The sequence below is a fragment of the Abramis brama genome (assembly GCF_963993115.1).
Source record: "Abramis brama genome assembly, chromosome: 15".
In the NCBI taxonomy this organism is placed as follows: Eukaryota; Metazoa; Chordata; class Actinopteri; order Cypriniformes; family Leuciscidae; genus Abramis; species Abramis brama.
The window spans coordinates 6991929-7015522 of NC_139977.1; the positions used below are offsets into that span (position 1 = coordinate 6991929).

General features: G+C 37.8%; 1 protein-coding gene across 3 annotated transcripts in view; it reads left to right on the forward strand.

Annotated features, from left to right (window-relative positions):
* The first annotated feature begins 9292 nt into the window (after positions 1 to 9292).
* Positions 9293 to 23594, forward strand: part of LOC311097907 (glucocorticoid receptor-like) — a 75182-nt gene continuing 60880 nt past the window's right edge. For 2 of the 3 annotated variants that reach the window (XM_084137903.1, XM_084137905.1), the window contains exons 1-2: positions 9293 to 10363; positions 11371 to 12422. In XM_084137903.1, coding sequence (XP_083994029.1) covers positions 11380 to 12422 — 1043 coding nt within the window. In that variant the 5' untranslated portion in view covers positions 9293 to 10363; positions 11371 to 11379. The remainder of the gene's footprint in view (positions 10364 to 11370; positions 12423 to 23594) is intronic. The other variant, XM_084137904.1, reaches the window with a different exon arrangement.

Genomic DNA, 23594 nt, shown 5'->3' on the forward strand with positions numbered 1-23594 from the left:
TAGTAACTAATCAATAAGTACTAGTATATAATAAATACGTACTAGTACCAATTTAATAGGCACTAGAATCTAATGAATAAGTACTAGTAACTAATGAATAAGTGCTAGTATCTAAATAAGTACTGGTACCAATATAATAGGCATTAGAGTCTAATGAATAGCTACTAGTATCTTTTAAAAAGGTAGGCTACTAGTATCTAACGAATAGGCACTAGTACCTAAAGAATAAGCACTAGTAGCTAATGAATAAGTACTAGTACTTAATGGAATAGATACTAGTATCTAATAAATAAGTACTAGTAGCATGAAAATAGAGACTAGTAGGTTTTAAGGATTAAATGTTTAAATGGCTTGCCATACTGTGTGTACCTTATGTGCGCTGATACGTGGTGGCCGGACCATCATTCTATCCAACGTTACATAACCAATCAAACTTCATCCTTACGTTCTTAACTTTAAAGCAGATTTTAGATTGGTTAATATTAGCTGTCAATCACACCCACTCCCTTTCACTGCACTCCGCTGTCACGTGACAGGGAGCTGACTACCGCGCAAAATTTAAAAGGCTGAATAAGAGAGAAGATGAAACGAGGTTTTTCCTGCATTGAATTTTTTTTTGGCAACCACCAAAGCGAATTTTTATCCCGCCAAAGCCTTATTTGATTAGTGAGTGATAGATGACTGACAGCTGCGCATGAAAGAACGAGCAGAAAGAGAGAGAGCCGGTCGCGCGCGCACTCACACCTTCAAACTGGCTTGCTCTCCCTCCCTAGCGCATATTAAAGGGGTGGTATAATGCCCTTTTCACAAGATGTAAAATAAGTCTTTGATGTCCCCATAGTGTGTATGTGAAGCTCAAAATACCCCCCAGATATTTTTATATAGCATATTAAAATTGTCACTTATTGAGGGTGAGCAAAAACACACCGTTTTGTGTGTGTTCCTTTAAATGCAAATGAGCTGCTGCTCCCAGCACAGAGGGTGGAGCTTCAACAGCTTGCACTCACACTGACATGCACTGAAAATTTTAGCCTTTTATGTTCAAATCGGATTCAGACAATGATGGAGAGACTCAAGAAGAAGTGATAACATGTAGAATGCAACTGGACATTTCTGAATGGTTAGTTGATGAATTTCTGAATGGTTAGTTGATGAATTTATGTAGCTTATGTGTTATCTTCTAGTCATTGATTAGCATATTCTGTCTTGATTTTTATTCTACTTTTTGATATTGATATGATTATATACCAAAATAATTATTAGGTCTAGCAAAGAAGGATTTTATTGTACAAAGCTATGAAATCCAGTGGTAAAATCACAGCTTAAAAAAAAAAAGGCAAGAAAGGATGACAGTGTCCGTCGGCCACCGCCGAAGACCAATTCTGACCCAGGAAAAACCCTGTAACGCTGACAGATTTCTTTTGTAAGCCGTCACCTAAAGTCAGTTGGTGTTGTGGTTAATGTGGATCCACTGAGTGGATCAATGCATTGCGTTCACTGTAAAGCCTGTGAGTTTGCAGGTAACACAGCGTTCACAACTGAATCAATAAATGTTTAGCGCGAGAGCTTGGTTAAACACTGAGTGCCAAGCACAACAAATGCAGGGACAAGTGTGTGGCAAACAAATCAGCTTCATCAGGTTCGATTATTAAGGCTTTTAATCGCCAGGATGCTGCCGGTCGTTCCGCTCTACTGGCAGAGCAAAACGCCAAATTTGGTGGGTGCTCCTAAATTTTTTAAGTTGGGAGCACCAGTGCTACCAAGTAAAAAAAGTTAATTTCGAGCTCTGTTAAAATACAGTTACTCTAACTTTTGTTATTCTTGACAAAATAGACTGGCAGTGGATGACAGGACATGATGCATGTTACACTGTTATGACAGGTTCTCAATACAGGTTATTAACTACCCAGGCGGGTAGCTTGATTATTTGGGTCAGTGGAGTTCTTGGCATTTTGGGGGAATGCCTCCCTGTCAGACAGATCATATTCATGCTTAACAGCTGCCACAGTAGAAAGCTTGCTAGATGAGCCAAAGCAAAAATCCCCACATGGTTCCAAATAGTGATGCAGTTTTAACACCCTCTAGCTGGTGTTTTTATAAGACAGTGATGGAAAGCAAGCAACTGTGGGAGCTACTTGCATGTTCTTCAGGGCTTCTTTATTTCTTCCCGCTAGTGCAAGAGTTTAACTCATTGGAAAAAAATGGCAACCACATCTCTAAGAAAACAATTGCACTAGGAAGCTTCTGAGCATGTTTGCATGGTGGCCAGAATGACTGTGAGGTAAAGGAAATCATGGCTCACAGCTAAAATAAGCCAGGACATATTGCTCAAGAGTTCAGAACATTTAAAAAGATTCAAACCACCCAGTTCAGTGTGGACGGATCGTCCATGGTGTCAGGTGTCCACTTTTTCTTCACTCAAGGGCTTTAGATGGTTTAAACATTAAAACGCGATTATTTTTTGATAATGTGCGAGTTAAAATTTTACACGGTCGCATTGGTGAATGTGCATATAATGTTCAGGTTGTTTTGGTACCTGGCTGGCACATGTACTCCATTAACCAATCAGGTTTGATTCGACCCTCCTCCACTTTCCATGGCTGTGCGTTCATCAGCTATGTACACCAGAGTTAAATGTACACCAGTGTTAAATGGACATCAGCGTTAAAGCACAAATTTGAAGTGGTCTATAGCCGATTATTTTAATAGTCAGAGGGCCCTATTTTAACGATCTGAAACGCAAGTATCAAGCGCGAAACGCAAGTAACTTTGTGGGCGGGTCTTGGCTGTTGCTATAATACCGGCGGGATAAATGACTCTTGTGCCCGACACAAATCTAAAATGGGTTAGTCTGAAGTAGCTTCATTATTCATTACATAAAAGACAGAGAAGTGACATTGGATGGGGGAGAAACCCACCCAAATTAGCTTTGGTTAAACAGGCATATAAAAATTTGGGTGAATGTGTAAGCTAGATTTATGCCTATTTTTTCACATCTTCATGGACACAACAATGATTTCCCTCGTGTGTTAATATTTTTCCTTGTAATAATGTATGATTTTCTAAAAATGAGAACTGCTGCGTCTGTGTGTAGATGAGATAAGCAAAGTGTATGCGCGTTGTGCACAAGCTACATTGATTATGGCCAAGCATGCGCCCTTAAAATAGCACATGAATGAACTTTAGACTAGGTTTTTCCTGGTCAGTGGCGGAATTGTTTTCTAAACCTGCAAAATAGCACCAGGGAACGTTTGTGCCGGAACACGCCTCCTCTTTGCATTGAACCGCCCCCGGGAGCGCAAGTTAATTTCCTAATTTACCGACGTGCGTCTGTGGAGGGGAAAGTCTGCTGTGCGCGGGTGCAAAATAGGAATGATACATGCGTCGGTGTACAAAGTCAATTGCGCTGGGTGCAAGATAGGGCCCAGAGTGAGGAGAGAGGAGACAGAGGAAGGACCATCAAGAGATCACGAAGGTGAAGGTACAGGTGCAAGCAGGGAGACTGAGACAGCGATGGCTAACACAGTACCAGTGGTTGTGGTACAATGGGAATGCCATGCTGTGTAATTACTGCAATCAATGTGGCCCAGCCATTGCAGGCAACTCAAAACTTGTAACCGGGTCAATGCAGTTTAAGCTGGAATCTATAAAGTTGCACAATGACAGTAGAAAACACAAAACCTGCAGAGACCAATGCATCACCCGAAGTTCTGAGCCTCTCCACTTCCTTCCAACGGGTGGATGACAGTAATCGGTCGGCAGAGGAAAGTGAAATGATTTTAAAATTCAACACGGCCTACAACTTAGCAAAAGAAGAACTACCATTCACAAAATTTAAAATTTAACATGTAAACCCGACCTATGCCAATGATGTGGCCTGCGCCCAGATAATCGGTGTAATCTCGGACAAACTCATCCAATCATCTATGATATATGGTGAAACAGACGTCTCCACCAGAGAATGCGAGATTGTCTACGCTCGTTTCTTTTCCAATGGAAGACCTTCAAATATTCTAGCTGGTCATATTGAGGTTGAACACGCACGTGCAGAAGGTAAGGGGTTTCCTTATAATGATAATGATGATGTTAGCTTTTAATGTTTTAAACATTAATGTTAGGTAGATTTAAAAGCAGATAGATAGACAGACAGACACATAGGCTACATATAGTGGAGTAATTTATTTATCCGCAAAAGGAGATTACAGTGTTAAACTATAAATGCAGATAAGTTAAATGTAAAGTGGGTTTAAAATGTAATATAAAATGTCCAAATCATAAAATATAATTCTAATGATAAAACATATTTCATGATATGTATTGGCTTCATTTAAGGCGTTTATGCTGCAACCATGAACGCCATTGCTGGCCTTGGTCTAAAATGTGCAGACAAGCTGAAAAAAAAAAAAAAAAAAATCATGGAGCTGCTGTCATATTTTAGTAATGTTTTCTTTTAAATTTATGCTAGTTGGAAACATTATTCAGATTAAAATATTTTGCAAATATCAAGCTTTTAGTCACTGTCAATATTAACATCAATGCAAAACCAGCATACAAATTAAGAGAACGATTCATCAACATGCAAGGTCTTTATGGCTGATATAAAAAAAAGGGTGACCAGTGCGACCAGTGGGAAGAGCCCTGCACTCTGCACTTTGACATTGTCAAGTCTCTCAAAGGAATCTTGAACTTTACTGACCTTCACTGAAGTGTTACTCGCCTCCTGTAGTTGATTAGTGTGCAAGTAAGTGATCAACCATAGATTACTCCTGTGGTTGACTACTCTCTGCCTTTATTGTCCTCCTTCCATTGTGGATTACTAACTATTGACAACCACTCTCCTAGTTATCATTCACTAATCACCTGTGATCTCTTTACTCACTGGTGAGGATCTGCCAGTTAAGTTTACTTAGTTTCCATCAACTGCACCAGTGGTTATTATTTTTTATTTTTTTACAAACATCATAAATGATTAATTCACAATTACCAGTGAGTCACTTGACATTTTTACCTAGCTGACACATGTTATTTTAGGCTTGTACGACTTGAAACGGCGCTGCACAGACCGATCGGTTTATGACAAACTACTGCGAGAGCGGTTCAGCAGCATTCGGAGCAGTCCACTTTAAGTCGAACAAGCCTTTTGAAATGAGTCATAGTCATGTGTTTCCTGTTCATGTCATGTGATTCCCGTCTTGCTCATGTGTCATGTTTTCATTGGTTTATTGTCTAGTCTTGTTACCAGTTCTGTTTTGCCATTGGTTGTTTATGTCATGTGAATACCCATTGTCTTGTATTTAAGCCCTCATGTTTGCCATGTGTCCTTGTCTTGCATAGAAGAACGCTTGATGTTCCATTTTCCACAAATCAGGTTATTGTTTCAAATCAAGTTTAAAGTTGTTCACGATATGCTTTGTTTTCGTGTTTTGAATTCTATTCATGGTTTGTTTCACGTTCTTGGAAAATAAACTGCACTTGGGTTCACTTTAACATCGTCTTTGTCTGCTTCATTGTCAACTACGTTACACTAGCCTTGTCATAAAGGTCAAACAATCTGATATTTTAAGAGACTCATTGATAAACAGTCATTAGGTTCTCTATCAGTTTGTTTTCTGTTGGCCAGAAGATTGTAGATAAAGATTGTGCCAACTAAGGTTTTCTTTTTGAGAATTTCTTCTTTTTATTCATTACGATATAAGGACGGTTGTATTTCTGTCACGTTGTTCACTTTTGGGTGAACTATTCCTTAGACATCTTTCATCCAGCACACCATCATTGTTACGTCCAAAGACGTACATTTTTGTGAGCTACATGGTATGTTTCTTTTCTTTCTGTTGTTTTTGTTTTGTGTCTCTTGCTATCCGTTGGCTCCTCCCACTCTTTCCCTCTGGCAGGTAGCTGATTGCGTCCCCAGCTGTACCTGCTTACCATCCAGGAGGGAAGCAGCATAAAATCCAGCAAAACTCTCAATCGTAGAGAACTCTTCTCCAGAGTGTGGTCTGTGTCCTGCCCGGTCCTGTTGTTTGGATCTGTGCTGTAGCCTGCTCCTTGTTGAATGCTGTTGCTTCATTGTGAGACGCCCCAGTCTAGAACCTTTAAATTGTAAAGCCACCTTGTGATTTGTTTTTCCTTTTAAAGCTGTTATTCTCCTGATTGTTCGTTGTTACTTTCTTTTGTTTTGTTACTTGGGAACTGTAGGGAGGTGGGCGCCATTTTATTTTGTAACCCCCTTTTTCTCCTGTTTTGTGGCTAGGTAGGGAGTGAGGGTAGATTTCTGTTATTTATTTGTTATATTCTTTGTGAGGCTTATTAAGAATTTAACAACCAGGTAGATCTGACTTTTGTTTATTATTTTGGCATTGTCCCCTTCCGAAGCCTTTCTTTCTTCCCTAAAGCTTTACTTTCTGAGTAAATTGTTATGTTAAGAGCCTTCGAATTAAAGAGTTAAAAATAATCTTGTTGTTGTGGTGCTGTGGCAGGGCCCAGACAAATGCTCTTTACAATCTTAAAATATGTTACGTTCTGTTAAAAGAACCCTAGACACTCATAGGACGTAACAATCATCCTCAACTGAAGACCATTTTGCAATTATTGAATAGCTGCCTGCCCAAACCTAACAAAATTTGCAGAATTTCTGAAGTGGCTGTGTTTATTAATGACCCATGATTGCAGTTAGAGAAGGGTGTCGTTGGATCACTAATGACCATGTCTCGCACAATAATCTGGAGGCTCTGTGCTCCCTGGTGCTACTTCACAGAGTCAAAGAACAGTGTGATTTCTTCTAGTTGGCCCCTGGAGATGGTTTGTATGCTTTTCCTCTCCACCGGCATAATTAAACATCCACATGCCCACGCCACACCCCGTAATGAACTTGTTTGCATGGGGGAGTGAATCTACCCCGTCTCTTCAGCTTAGAAAACCTTCCCATTTTCTCTACATTAGACTCTGCCTTCTTTACACCAGCATTGTATACATTTTATATTGGAGTATGTGGGGTCTGATGTAGCCCATCTGTCAGGAAAGAGATGAACAAAGGCGGACAGAGTACACAGCTACATTACTTGAGTAAAAGTACAGATACCCCTTGCTAAATTTTACTCAAGTACAAGTAAAAGTACTACAGTCAGATGTCTACTTAAGTAAAAGTACTAAAGTACTTGTTTTTAAAAGTACTTGAGTATCAAGAGTACATTTTCTAAATATTGCATTACTACTGCCACAGTGCTTACATTGGTAAACACAGCAAACACTTGAAGCGAAAACTATCATTAACTTGTTCAGAAAATTGAAATAGTCTGGCGAGGTGGGGCCACGGCTTGGCACATTCCCGGGATGCAATATTTTTTTTCCGAGGATGGTAGGGGAAGACTCATGAATATTCATTAGGGAAGTCATCCCTGATTGGTCTGATGACCTACTAACCCCACCCCTAAACCTACCCGTCACTGGGGTTAAGACCAATCAGGGATGACTTCCCTAATGAATAATCATGAGTTTTCACCTACCATCCTGGAAAAAAAAAGATCGCTCCCGGGATGGACCTGCTGCGTCTTCATCCATTGTTTCGTCTCTTATCTAAATCTGACCATGGAGTTGACTTTGGCGGAAAGCTGAAGGTGATTGCTGATAGGCTGTCCCAATCAGTGGCGCCTGCACAATCCAATCACATTTGAGAGGGTTTCCGAGATGTTTCTTTTTTCCTTTTTTTTAATTTTTTTTTTTTGGAAGAAGTAATGGGTACTCACAGTTATGGATAGAAATGTAGTGGAGTAAAGAGTACAATATTTGCCTCTCAAATGTACTTGAGTAAAGTCATGAGTACTCCCCAAAAATGATACTCGAGTAAAGTACAGATCCCTCAAAATTGTACTTAAGTACTGTAAATGTACTCAGTTACTGTCCGGCTCTGGAGATGAACGTGTAAAATTCCTTGCTACATGTGGACTGCTTACATAAAATTCAACATTGACGTTCAATGATAATCTGGAGCTCAGGAGGTTTTCAGATGCAGTCAAAGTATGAAATAACAGGAGACTCATTGTTAGCCAAGCAACAGTATGGCTGTTGAATTCTGTGAGTTTAAGAAAAACTTTCAAGGGTAAGTACATGTGACATTTTGTAATGGATAAATTGACGTGTGCTGGAAAAGTAATACTGGCTAATAACTGAATTCTCTACTCTAGCTATGTTTGGAATTACATATATACAAATATTCAAATGACCTACAATACTACATTGCAGTTTACAATAAGAGTGCATTGCATTGTGTAAAACCACAATGCAATGCTCTTGACATGATCCTCCATTTCCTGTGTGATGGATGAACCGGAAGTTCAATAAATGAAGGGTCAAGGGAGAACATTGCACTGTGGGTTACATTATTCCATGCATTATGCTCTGTTGTAAACTGCTCATTTTGACAGATATTCTGTAGAAGATCATCCACTACAGAAAATGTGCTTACTATGCACAAAATACACAGCATCTACTGCAGGAACAGTGCAGACACTACCTTTTTGTCCTCTTTAAGAGGGTCACACAGCAGACGAGAAGCGCAGAACAAATTGTTTGTTGATTTATTTCAAGCAATGTTGCACACCATGTTAGCCCATTTTATCTCCAAGTTTGTCTTTTCAAAAACTGCTTAAATAAAACACAATTAACTATATACTCCGACATATTTAAGCTAAATAAATGGGCTTAATGACAATAAATTGAAGAAAATGCTTTTTAATTTTTGTTGCTTTGCATCCAGTAAGACTAATAAAACCATCTCTCACTTGGCCAGCTAATTTAGCTAATATGTATACAGTACTTATTAAAAGCAAAGTGTTTATTCAGTAACCTATTAGGCTAGTAAACCACACTGCTGGTGTTTTGTGCATTTTCCAAATTGATAATTTTTAGCCTACGAAAATTGCATTGTAATTTAATTTTAGGACACTTTGGTTCATTCATCAGTTGTCCAATCTAAAATCTGAATCCTGAAGCAAAAAGTTGTGAACTACGGATGTTATTCTTCTCCCACCGCCCCCCCCCCCCAATCCCCCCAATCCCCCCAATCCCCCCAATCCATATCCTACTTCAGCAATCTGGGAACTTTACATAAGCTGCAATACTGTTTCTGTCACCATATAGGCTATTTCAAAACCTTTGCAGTTGCACATTTACCGAACTGAATAATTTATTATAATAGCCTGCATCGTATTTAACATGCAATATTTTACACGCGAGTGTAAATAAGAATATTGACATTAAACTGAGCCCTTGTGCGCATGTCGCTTTCTTTTTACTCAACAGTCTAAAGTCTCACATTTTTCAATTATCTTTATTGAGCAGATGTGGACTATAAAGCGGACACAGTGCAATACTGGACAGCTGTTACTCGTTTAATCCCAAGATAGAGACGGTATAACAATATTTTTTTCTCAATTCGCTTGTAGCCTATTTCAGTTTTATCCCGTGGATGTGCCCTTTGCCCCTTTATTTACGGACTGAACTGCGCCACCCTGAATGCTTTTCTCTCACAGTCTTCTGCTCTCCGTCGTTTGTTCCACGCATGTATCTGTCGAGACATTTTCGTATACAGAGTTTGTTGTGAGGCGCATGCAAAAGTTGCGTTATGATATACGAAAGTTGCAGCGCTCGCTCAGCTCTCGCGACTGCTAATGTGCATTAGCTAGCGCAGTCGACCCCGTCTAATCATATTATTTAGTTCAAATATGCTTTTTATCCGCGGTTGACAGTCTGTATACGGTGTCGTCGGTTTAAAATGACATCGAGGGAATGACATACGCCAGTGTTCACACAGCGTTTCTGTTTTGACCGCATGAAGCGGCGGCATTTGTATGTTCGGAGACACTTTTGACATTAGCATCAGCTTGTCGATTCGGCGCGGATTTTATTAAGGTGTTATTGTGATTTGTATTCGAATGGCTGAAGGGTAACTTGTACTGGAGTTTTGTGTGTGTGTGTGTGTGTGTTGGAGGGGCGTTTACCGTGTTGAAGCTAGCAGAAGCTTTTTGACGGGTAGATCACGGGCTGTCGGGAGTTTGACAAGCTGCTTATGTAATGCTGGCGATTCCCCCGCTCGACCTCAAAAGACGAAGAACAACAACAACGAGTATTCAAAGCGCGGCTACTGTAAGTTTAATTTGTGACACGACTTGTGTGCGTCGTCATAACGGCGCATTTAGTTGTTTTTGCGACTCGCTGCTGTTGAAATAGTGTCGAAGCTGCAGCGCGTCCTGTTAAATCTATTGACCATGCGGGAAGTTAAACGAGAAACTATTGTGAACGCCACCTAAACGCAGAGACAGCTTTGGACTTCTATAGAAGTGCATTTTTCGTCATAATTCTGTTAAAGGTAAGTCTGTCTTATGTACTTGGGGTCATTTGCTTTCCATGCGTAGTGAATGCAGAGTGCATTTTTATTTAAATTTACATACCATCTGCATATTTTTCTTGTTTTAATGGTTGAGATTTCGAATAACAACCCATATAGCTGCTCTTATAGCTCCTATATATAGCCTATATGTTTCAAAGCTTCTCTTGCTAGCTTGAAAATTTGCGTCATTTGGCCACTCCAGGCCTTTTTTACGTTTAAACCACATCCTTAGAATTGTTTTTAATTCTCGTTAAGTAGTTTAGTATTGGCATTCTGTTTGACATTTATTTATGTTTGGCAAGCTTTAATGTACACTAAAGCGGTTTGTCAGACTGAAGTTCATTTTGGATGCAGTAGCTAAGTTCGACTGACAGGTGGCAGCACTGCGGTGCATCGACTAATGCATTTGGAGGATTTGTATGAGTTTTAATGTCTCTACGTGCCTGAAGCCTTCATTATCTGAGCAAACAATCGCCTCATCAAGCTCCATTTTGTGGGATGAGTTTAAATGCTTTGCGGTAGTTTTATGAAACTGCAGAATTTATTACTGCCGTAATGCAGACTGTTGATTCAAATAAGTTGTCAGGAGAAATTACTCGTACAAGGGTCAAAACAACTTGAATGGTTGTTTTAGCTGAAAAGTCTTTAAAATCTGCTTTAAACCAATTCGTTATATCACCTCAAGAGAGCTTTTGTGGCAGAATATGCATAGAAATGTAGTTTCATATAATATAGTTTCATTCTGTTTGGAGCTGAGAGGAACGTACGATTCAAAGTCTGAATCTGTAATAATTTCTGAATAAATGCATCATCAAATAATGTCGGAGGCCTTGGTGCAAAACTTAGTTTGGTTTACACCAGCTTTATGTAAACATAAGTACTATAATTTATTAACAATTCCTGCTCTATTTTATATGTAAACATATTGTAACTTTTTATAAAATTAACTGAGGTGTGTCCTTTTCTTCTTTCTGTCTATACAACAGGATTGAGATATGGATCATGGACTGAAACGCAGCAGTGACAATGCTGATAATTTAACTTTTGGGGAATGTATTGAGAGAGGCCTTGTTCCGGAAATTGGCGTCAATGCGCCGGCTTTAAACACATCAAAAGATTTCTCAAACGGACTGAGCGGTAGTGTCGTTCAAAGAAGCCTGTCTATGGTAGATCCATCCTTAATGGAACGTAACATACAAGAACCAGATGCCAAAGTATTTAAACCCTTCAGAATGCAGGACCAGCAAAAGGCAAAAGAACACCTTAGTCTCAACATTGGGGAGAACTTTTCACTCTTGGACGAGAGCATTGCAGACTTAAATCGTGACTCTGACATCCAGGCTCTGGACACTTTTAAAGTGAAAGTGGAGGAACTTTCCCCCACGGAGAAAGATAGGCTGGACTTTCCACCATATGGCCAAATGGAGAAGGAAATGGCTGGTCACGAGAGGGTTATTGGAGACAACACCATGGACATCCTAAAGGATCTGGACTTGCCTGACTCCCTCACTGACCTGAATGAGTTCTACGTTACGGACGAGACTGCCTTTCTCTCCTCGCTGGCAGTGGATGATGCCCTGCTGGCAGAAAGCAACTTGCTGAAGGATACCAGCCCTGTTGTCACTGGCAACAGTGGAGCGTGTACAAATGTGAACGGCACAGGGAAACGGCAGCAGATGGTGGAAGCCAGTGTCAACATGCCGGTCATAAAGACGGAGAAAGAGACAGACTTTATCCAGCTTTGCACACCGGGTGTCATCAAACAGGAAAGTGAGAGGCGGAGCTACTGTCAGATGTCAGGGATGGGTGGTTCTCACGGTGGGCCCACCGCATTGGGAGATATGGGCAGCCCGGGATACCACTATGGAGGCAACAACGCCTCAGCTGCGAGTTTACCCGATCAGAAACCTCTGTTCGGCCTGTTTGCTCACTCAACCGGCTTAAGTGACGGCTGGGCTAGAGGAAATGGATATGGAGATTCATCTGGGATGCAGAGAGCCAGTGAGACAGTACTTGCGTCCACCTATCCATTCAGCAGGTAGGATTGACTTTAAAAGGCAGCTTTGTGATTATGAACGATGATATGGATAAATAGTGAGTAATTAGATCTAAAATGAAATGAGGCTTGAGGTTGTGCACATCATTTTGCATATCTGCCTGTTTTAACACGAGGTTTTCCTACGCTCATGGAACTTATGGAAATTTTTCAAATTGTGAATTCCAGGCCTGAGAAAGATATGGAAAATAATCAGATCTTCTCTGTAATGAGTAGGTCTATACATTTTGTAGTTATGCTGAGCTGTAAGAGATTCAATCAGCTGGAAAGTTAGGGCTTTTATGGGAAATCCTGCCCTATGGGTCATTTGCAGACATGCCCACTGATGTCGATTTCTACGTCATGGAAAACTTATGGGGGGAATTTTAAAATTGTGATTTCCAGACATGGAAATGGTATGAAAATGAATACAATTTTCATAAGTCCAAACGTTTTTTGACGTTTTTATGGTGAATATACACCAATGCTAAAAATAGCATTTTGTGGGTGTCATTTCAATTAAATGATTAAATAAATCATGACCAGACAAGAGTGATGGCAATGTGGAGTGATTCTCTGTCTGCCAGACTCATTTGCCTGGTAGTATTTTTTGAAAAACTGTCTACAAAACTTCTCATAACTGCATGATATTTGATAAAGCTGTTGTTTGCAGCTTTAATTAGTTTGAACAGAGCAAGTGCTGGTCGGCTTCTTCTCCCAGGAGCCCATGAGTGTGTATCTGTATTGGTGCGGTGCCTGTCCAAAGCAAACACATGGGCCTCGTGGAGCTCTCTTCGGCCCAGGACGGCACACACGCACACCTCTTCTCGTTTCAGGAGGCTTTAAGCTTCAATAAAACCATAGAGTGGAACACTTCCGCTCTATTGCTGTTGCTGGAGCTTGTGATATTGTTTTTCGGTGAGCGTGGAGAGGACCAGAAGCTATAAGTCATTATGTCTTAAAATTCCCGGAGTAAATATGAAATTGATGAAATGAATAGTATGGCCAACCCTTCTACTTAGATGTAAATGTATACGCTCTGGCAGATCCTAAAAGATAGGGACTTTTCATGACCTCCTGGTTATGCTTTTGTTCACGTTTCTGATCTGTACGTTTAATAACGATCGGTTTATTGATCTGTCAAGGTAAAGTGTGAAAAGGGGACTTGCTTTTTCCCCATCCAACTTGATCCACTGTGCAAGAAAAACCTTAACACTTTTCCCATTGGCCGTCCTGAATGTTAATCTGGCAGTCTACTTAGGAAAGCCAAATTAGAAATATCTGGGTCAACAAGATTCTGCCACTAAACCAGCTTGAACTGTATAGTTCTTTTAGGGGAAACGTATCAGTGTTAGTCTGACTTGACTCATTTTTTTATTTTTATGGACACATCTTAGATATTTTTGCTTCATAGTTATAGTAAATCTGTAACACTGCAATTTCAGTTTAAAAAGACAGACTCCTTAGGTGTGCTATTTTGCTGTTGCTTTTCATAGACTTTGTTCTTATGAAGACGTTTCACAAGATGTAGTCTTAAAGTCTGAAAATCTCCCTGACGTTCACTGATTAAATGCATTTAAAACGTAACCAGTAGTGATGCCTGCATTATAATATTTGCAAACTGAATTACGATTGGTCTTCTTTCTTACGCCAGTTTGTGTGCTGAATTGTTATTATTCGAATTTTCGAATATTCGATCTGTAATTATTCGAAAAATAAAATACTATTTGAATTTTACTATGTCGCTTTGCTGGCCGTAAATGCTGTGAATCCATGATAAATCCCAAGCACTAACTTGCAGTTATAATTAAACGCACTGGGTGGCGCTGTGGAGTGTGTTAACAAGTTTGTATTTGATCACATAATGTCATTGTCTGCCTTGCGAAGTTTGGAATTACTTGAAAATGATCTTACTAAATGATCTTACATAATGGAATCAGAAAACGCAAAGTGCTGTTAGAAACTTCGCTTAGAACACCGTTACCTTTGTGTCTCTGAAACATCTGTCAGAGCAGCGCGTTTTCTCACTCGAGCATGTGGATGTTTTTGTTTTTCTCAACTAAAAGAAAACCTAAAGATATAATGTAAGCTTGTTGTGTATATTGCCTAATCGTAAGCTTGTTCAGAAATGGTGACAAAAACTTAAAAAAACGTAACCTTAAAAAAAAACGTATTTTCGTTAAACGTCATTTAAATAAATGAATATTCGAATATTAAAACTATTGAAAAAACTAAAACTATTCTTTCAGTGCCTTGCGAGCACTAGTATTTTGTTCAGGAAATGTAAGTCTATGTTTTTAATCATTTTTTAAAAAGATGTCAATCATGTTACGTAAGAAAACCCACCAAGACAATTTTTGCTTTTGAGAACATTTTTACTTTTTCAGTTATTAGTTATTTTTAGTCATTAAGTCTTAATTTGTTGATCTTGTAGACATTTTTGCTGTATTTTTGACGAGTTTGCTTTGAATAATTTTACCAGGCATGCATTTAATACATTCTCATTCGGTGTGACAGGGCAGGTAAGAGGTGGGCCATACTGAACTGTTGATCAAGTTTTTCACACAGTGAAGTTGTACTTTTTAACTCAATATACATTTGTTTCAAAACGCTGTCCGTCCACGTTAGCGTTTTCCAAAAGCTTTTTATCCACACTGAAACGTTGGAAAACGCTAAATTCACCTTAGCTTAGTCCAGGTCAAAAACATCATATGTTTGGTCTAAACCACAACTGGCCTCATGTTTTGCAAGTGAATTTTCTGTCATCTTTGCAGGACTGCGATATGAAGATACGAGTCAATATGAGTCACATGACTAAACATGCGTCATCGTTTTCAAATACCTCCGTTTTCACAGTCCACACTACAACGTGAAAACGGCGTGTACAAATTTACCCACTTGGGAAAGCGTTCTCAGTGTGGACGGAAGGCCAAAACGGAGAGAAAAATTTGCGTTTTCAAAAGAAACCGTATTAGTGTGGACAAGGTATACAGCCTGTACAGTTTAAAAAGCCAATAGCCTTTAGTTTACATCACATTCATGTAATTTGGCACTTGGTATAAGTGGGACAAAATTAATTTTTCTTCCCTGGATTCAAGATGAGTCAGCAATATTTTTGGTCCATTTTCCTTGGAAGAGGAAGTGTCTTCACTTTATGACTGTCAAAGTACAATTTTGAATATTTGTGAATTTTTTTAAAATCACATTCAAATGCTAAATTTTAGGTTGTGTGGCGGGCAGACGTACCAGTTATTAACAAAGACATGTTGGTTTCATGGTTACGTTTGAATGTTTTGTTTTAGCCTATCCAGTTCAATTCAATGTGTCATGACTGCATTGTTCTTTGAAAACATGAACCACTGTGAGTCTTGCACTTGAGAGGTGTGTTTTTAGAGATAAACATGTCTTGAGACCTTTTCCCCTCATTCCGCTGCCCTGCCTTTCACATTTTTAAAAGCAAAAAATGCATTCTGTGTGAACCGCCCCTTAAAAAGTGCTGTGGCACTTTGATTTCTGGAATGTCGAAGTCAAAACTGCTGACAATTTTCATGTTTACTGTACATAACACTGTCTGTTGGAGATTTGATATGATATGAACAGGCTTCTATGCACTTTTGTGACCAGTCAGGTTCTTTAACTTTGTATTGTGCCTAAAAACACAATGCCGTTTCGTTTATAATTGTTACGTTCATTTGTTTTATGAACGTTTAAGTATTACACACTTTTCTTTACAGACACTTATTATGCTTTTTCATTGCTTTGAATAAAAAAAAAAGATTCGAACATTAGTAATATTTAAGTAAAAAAAGTTTTTCATCCCTTTTGGCTGCCCTAGTACGTTTTAAATGTGTATATTTGACAAAAGTCATTTTACCAACTTTTTTGAGTGCATAAGTGGCTTTAAAGGTTACAAAAGTCTTCAGAAACGGTCATAATAATAATCGTACATTTGCAGTGTAGCTAGAAAACTTGGTCTAATGTTTAAAACGGTAATCTCTTTAAACCGTGCCAGTGAGTAATGTTTGACTTAGACTTAGTTTTGTTAACTTTAGCCGTTTCCTAAATCACACCTTTGATGATCTTTAATACCAACATCTCTTTTCTTAGGTTTGTTTCAACTTGTTTTCTAATCTGAGAATCAATGGAATTTCCAACAGCAGGCCTTAATTCTAGTAGCTGTCTCTCATACTTCAGCAGAAAGAAATATCTTGTCCATACCGGTCTATTCTGCTCTCTTTCCTGTGAGCAACACACTGGCAAGTTTGTAGCTTCCCTTCACGTTGACAGTGGGTGATACAGCAACAAAGCGTTTCATTTGGATACTAATTTCCCCCAGATGGAAGTTCTCTGGAAAGGTCGAAGACAGTCTAGGTCTTCTGGGAAGGAGTCAAACAGTAGCCTAGTTTTTAGCTGCTGGAATTCCAGTAAATTAATATCTAGGAATGGATCAGTGTAAATGATATCTCTTCATCTGATAATAATTAATCAAACTTGACAGGGTTATAAACCCTAGAGTATTATAGGGTTTACATTCCAGGTCTACCAATATCAATGTTTTCATTTACAAATAGTGGAAACTAAGACAAAATATTTTTGAAATCTATTTATTGACAGAAAAGTGAATGAACAGATGTAAGGGCTCTGTGTTGAGCGTAGTCACATGTCGCAACAAACCCCCACTGACGCTCTTCATTTCACTTCTAGAGGGTGCATTCGTAGATCAGAGCCCTCCAGGACAACCCATGGGATTTCGAATTCAGTTATCTGCATTCCTCGTGCCAGTATTTGATAATTCAGAAAGTTTATCATTTATAAATGGCTTCTGGTGTCTTTTGCTGTATTCATGTCTTACACCTAGAATGTATTTTAGCACATTTTTGAAATTCTAATTTTATTTGATATGTACATATAATATACAGTAAAATACGTTTTAATAGTTTCTTGTTTTATTATTGACTAATTCTCAGTAATGAGTGATGTAATCTACTCCTATAATTCTGCATGTCATAGAATGACAGAAGAGTGTTTGCTTGTGTTTCTACGAACTGAAGAATATTTCTGCTTGAAAATGAGACTCTTCCACTGAATACTGACCAAATGCAGAATGCATGAGTCAGGCGAACGGTGAGTAATTGGCGTTTCTTCTGAAGTTGCGACTTTACACCTTCAAGCAGCCCACTCAAACTTTTTTCTGCTTTTGGTTTTGGTATTATTTTTCTTTGCAAGTGAAAGTTCAGAAACATATATTTTTCAAGCAATGTTCTCTGTCGACAGTAGTGCAGTTCAGTTATTTTATTTTTATTATTATTTTACTTTTTTGGGGGGGCCTTTTTTATTTCTGTTGGATAGAAACTGTGGAGAGGTGACATTAATTATGGGGGAAAGGGATCAGAAAATGAGCCAGATTCAAACTTGCAGGGTTGCATGAGCACCACAACTTGAATATATGATAAAGTTTGTAAAAGTGTCTGTGTAACTGATCAGGGGAAAAACAAGTCCTTTCAGACATATCATTCTTTATTCAATACTCGTTTATGTTTGTACTACCATACCACCCACCATATTTTATGACCTAATTTTTTTTTTTTTTTTATTAAATTCTGGTTATTTATTTATTTATTTATTTATTTATTTATTTCAGTCTGTCTTTAGATGAGTGCATTTAAACAATTATTGATACACTATTTACTTTTTTATACACATATATTGCGATCTCGATTCAAACACCTACGCAATCTTATTCCTAAATGTCAATGATTCGCCACTGTCTATTAAACCTTTGACAAGTACAAACATAGCACATTCAAATATGTGTTCGCGCTGCCTCTGAGCCAGAGAGAGAAGTTTTATAGGTATGAAACAGCGTCACAGACAGTCTTTTCAACCACACAGAATCATTATTTCTGTGTACTGGGATAAAAGTTAATAGTCTGGATATAAACACTGATCTACGGTCTACGGTACACTCTCAGAAGAAAAGGTTCAAAGCTGTCACTGGGGCAGTACAGCTCGACTGAAAAGCAAAAAAGGTACAACTCTGTACCTTATTTACCCCAAATGGTACACAATAGTACCATTTTCAGCTTTTGTACCTTATAGGGCAGTGGTTTTCAAACTTTTTCAAGAGCGACCCTTTTTTTTTTTTTTTTTTTTTTTTTAAGGCTAATTGACGTGACCCATAGGCCTATATATAGGCCTATTCTTAAGCCAAGCATACAGAATACAATGGGGCTAAAGGCGCATTAGACTTTATTCTCATTTATGAAAACAAATTTTGTTTTTTAATTGAATTATATTTTCCTTAAATCACCCATTTTTGTGGGTCGCGACCCAGGGTTTGAAAACCGCTGTTATAGGGTCCTGCCCCAGTGACAGCTTTGTACATTTAAAAAAAAAAAATAGTGAATCAGTAACTTTACTCATCAGTATCTTAATTTAAAAGGATTTGACTGCTTGATGTTTCAAAACTGTTGTGCATATGGTTAAAACAGATTTATTATTATTTGGTTTTCTCCAGAAACATTAGCTTCAGTTTTTATTTAATAAACATGTATCCTGTGTGAATCTGAATAGCTTGTATTAGGGCTTAGTGGGACAATACTTTTCTGCAAAGCTTATTTCTAGGAACAGATTATTTGATGCAAAGCGTTCTAAAAAGCTTATTGTACAGTAGAACATGACGGAGGGAAATCGTACAGTTTTCTGAGCAGTGGAATATGGGAGACTTTGGCGCCACTAACAAACACGCATCCTTTTTTTGCCTTTCTCACCCCATTTGTTCAATGCAGTACTTATTCAGCAAGAATAGATACATCAGTAGGCCATGTGCACAACATGCACTTCATTTTTTGCAAATGCATTGTGCAATCTGTGATAGTGCTGCTCAGAAGCCATCGCATTATATGACAAGAATAGCAAGAGAGAGTGAATCCAGCATTTAAATGTAGATGTCACTTCTTAAACTTTGCAGCTTGTACCTCTCCGTTGTTCCTCTTAGCATTATGAAAAACACATTTTTATTTAAATTCTGAATGGATTATTTATACCCTAGCGTGCAAAGAGCGCTCCCTTGATAATCACTAAAAAGCTGTCATTCGTCTCAGTCTCATTCGTGTCACTTTGTTTGTTTAATCGAGGGTATCATCTATATTAGGGCTGGGAATGAATCGCCAGATATTATCACGATACTTAAGGCAGGATATGATACTATTGTGATTAAAAAAAAAAAAAAGGTGATGTACTGAGCTGAGTTATAATTAAATAAATGAGTCAGGTCGTTCATCCATTCGATATTTTAAATAACCAACAACAGCATTGAATTCTAGTTAGTGCCGTATTTAAGGTGATGATACACAGGGCAACTTTTTGAGCAATGTCGCTGGGCAATGTTGCCGTCAACGGGCAATCAGATGAGACGCAGAGATAATCTAAATTATCCTGATAGAAATGTATTGCCCATTGGGAAAGTGGGAAAGTGCCCAAGCAACAATTGCTCAAAAAGTTGCCCTGTGTGTCATCACCTTTAGTGTCACTATAGAGTTAAACCGAAGAATATTACACGATTCATAGAAAGAGAATTACTGAATGTGAGCGGCAGTCAGACAAATCAGTTGCTGACCAAATACCAGAGGCCATGTGAAACGCAAAGACATGTAAAATCATGTTTTAAAGAAGAGTGGCTTTATTAAGTGGTGGAAATAACCACAGCACAGCAACAAAACTCTGCGACATTTGCAATTACAGACCTACCACTCAAAATACCTCATTTACAGAGTTGTGTGGGTTTCAGGGATCTGTTTTAGATAACTATAGAAGAATTTGTTCATGTTTTTTTGAAAATATTTAGCTAGTAGTTCTGTTTAAATGCTTAAGTTTGCTTTCATATTATAATTAATATAATATTTAATAGAACAAATTGAAGCATTTAAACTATATATATATATATATATATATATATATATATATATATATATATATATATATATATATATATATATATATATTACATGATATCAGTTTCAACTTCATCAAACAACTCTTTGTAATTGCTTTATATATATATATATTGTATTATGTCATATTATATTAAAATAATTGAAATGTTCTTTTTTTAAATGGATTTTTATTTATTATTATTATTATTATAGAATTTCTTGGTAAATGTGCTTCATTTAGTAATTAACTGCTTGTCAAAAAATATGATTTAATATCACTAAGTTACATCAATGGTCAAATCAAATAGAAATAGCACATTAAAGTTTAATGTTACAACTGCATGGTGTGAGCGTGCGCTGTACAGCTCAGGTATAAAACATGTTTTTGCTCCGGTGGCTAAAATGTTTGCCCAATATAGAAAAGTTTTACTCAGCAAGAAAAAAAATTAGAGGGAACATTGCTGATCGGGTAAGCTATACGATCATGGTGTTTCTGGTGGTAAAAAGAGTAGCCAGAATATTCTTTAAAAATTCACCTCTTGTATTCCACAAAAGAGGAAGATAAAGTCATGTGGGTTTGGATTAAGTTTCATTTCTGTGTGAACTATTCCTTTAAGACCTGCGTTCTTGCTCTGCTCTTCAAGTGGGAGTCCTTGGCCTGGTTTCCTCGATATGATTGGAGGAGGAGTCGAGCTGTACTGTACGTGGGCTTAGAGCCAGCTGGACTAAAGTTGCAACTTTGCCCTCAAGCTCAGTGAATTCCTCCCCTCTCTCTGTTTGTTTTGAGTTTTCCAGAGGCTCGAGATGGATTTGCTCTCGGGTGCCGAGTCACTGCGCTCAGCGGAGTGAAGTACTTGAATCCTGTGGAAATCTCATCCGCACTTCAGCACTTTTCACTGAAAAGTCATTGAATTGTGGATGTTTGTTGTATACACACAAGCTTTTTGTATACATACCCCCCCCCCACCCCCACCCCCCGCACAGATGTCCTCTGCTCTACGTCAGGAAATGTACAGCAGGATATGGTTGTGAAACACTAAAGAGGTGTTCATTAAAATAAAAATTAAACGCTTTCTTTCATGAAAAGTGGTCCAGTATGAAACATCAACTAATAATAATGATAAGGATAATAATAATTGATCTGATAGGCATTGTTTTTTTTTATTAATAAACACAAAAAATGAGCCTCAAACATAAGCATTTGCCTTCTCCGTTAGGCATTTCTTTCCCCTAATTTCACGTTTTGAATACAGTATGACCTTCCAAGGCACTTTAAGCTCTGTTGGCATCTGTGTGTATTTACTAGATAAAACTGCAGGGTTTATCCATATGGTATTTAATAAAGGCAAAGGTAATTCACTGAATCTGACTCTGCCTCTCCATGTTTGCTAGAAGCAGAGCAACAGCTAGAAGGAAAGCGTCACAGAGATGGCAACAGTAACTAAGGAGGCGGGGCTTAGCAGTGGATGACACATTATTATAAACGTATGCCTTCCTTTCACAGGGATTTTTCAAGTGATTGGAATATTTTGTTTTTTTTCCACAACCTTACACACAGATTTATACTGGTTGAACAATCTTTACGATCTACTTAGTTAGGAACACATGACCAGGGTCCATGTGAAGCGGAACAGCGATTGAATGTATATTTGAAATAATAAATTATTCAATTGCAGAAGCATCTCTTCATAAGCAACTAATGAAATCTATCTCTTTCATACGGAGTGTTATTTCTCTTGCTCTCTGCCCATTTGTCTTTCAGGCCTCTGCTTATTGTGTGGCCTCTTTCACATGTAATTATTGTCAATGTTCTGTCCTGTCCTGGTCAATTTTGCACCGCTGCAGTGATTTTCATGAACATCTCGGTCGCGTCCTTGACCTCTGACTGAGAAGAGCAACATTTAGCCCCCATTTACACTCCACTTAGCTTTGTTTTGTTTTTTTCACCACTAAATGAGACTAACTAAATGAGTTTTCTCTGCAAAATTAGTTTTCCTCTTTTGGATCAAAAGTAGAAACTAGATTACCTGCATCATAAAAAGTACATCTCTGACTGAAAAGAGAAAAGTAATATGTTTTTAACAGTTGCCTTGCTTAAAAAATAAAATAAAATAAAAAGACTTTAACCAGCCACAAAGCGGATTTCCCTTGGTCTAGTGATTAAAATAATATTATTATTGTTTTAATTATAATAGCACAAATGACACAATTATACAATTCTTCTTTTGCACTGCAAAGAAAAATCTTTTTGTAATCAGCTTTTTTCTGTCTTGTTTTTTATTTAAAATATCTAAACATCATTAAAACAGGAAGCAATTGAGAAACAAAAATGTGTAATGTTATACAAGTAGGGCTTTTTTAGAATTTATTATACCATTTTGCTTGATTTGTTCTTGTTTAAAGCATAAAATTAATAAAGTTTTTGCTTAGAAACTATTTTTCAACAAGGAAATAAAAAAAATTAAAAAAAATCCTAAGATATATTCATGATATAAAGTATTATTTTACAGAACTGTGCCTCTCAAGTAAATCTGTCTTTTTTTAAATACTGAAAGAAAAAACAAGACAAATTGCAAATTTAGAAAATAAGGGCCCTTTCACACCTACCTTGTTTGGTCCGGACTTTCGGACTTTTCAGTTTGGTCCGAAATAAAATTACACTGTAAAAAATTAAACCGTGATTTTTACGGTAAAAAAAACGGCAGCTGTGGTTGCCAGAAATTTACCGTCAAAAATACGGTAGCAACGTTATTGGTTTTACAGACTTAACTTAAAATTTACAGTAATAAACCGTATTTTATTATCTGATATAATGTGAATTTACCGTCCTATTGAAGTATTAATATCTGTTTTGTACCATTGTAATACACTGATAACCACCAATCACAGCAGTGATGAGAGTCACATGATCAATCAAAGCTCATCACAAGCAGCTCTTCCACAAGAAATGTAATACTAATAAATTAGAAGCTGCACAGTGTCATTCACACAAACATTAAACACCATCATGGTAACACACATGAAATTTTAAAAATGCAATAAACATTAATTTAACAACATTTAATGTAACATAAAACCCTAATGTACATAACTGATTAGAACAAACGAAGAAAACTATGAAGAAACAGTTATTTCAACAAAAATACATCAAATGTGAAGTGTCACAGAGGGAATTGTGGGAATGTCAATTTACGGTTTTTCACTGTAAATTATACAATGAGTTCTTTTTCACTTTCAAAAA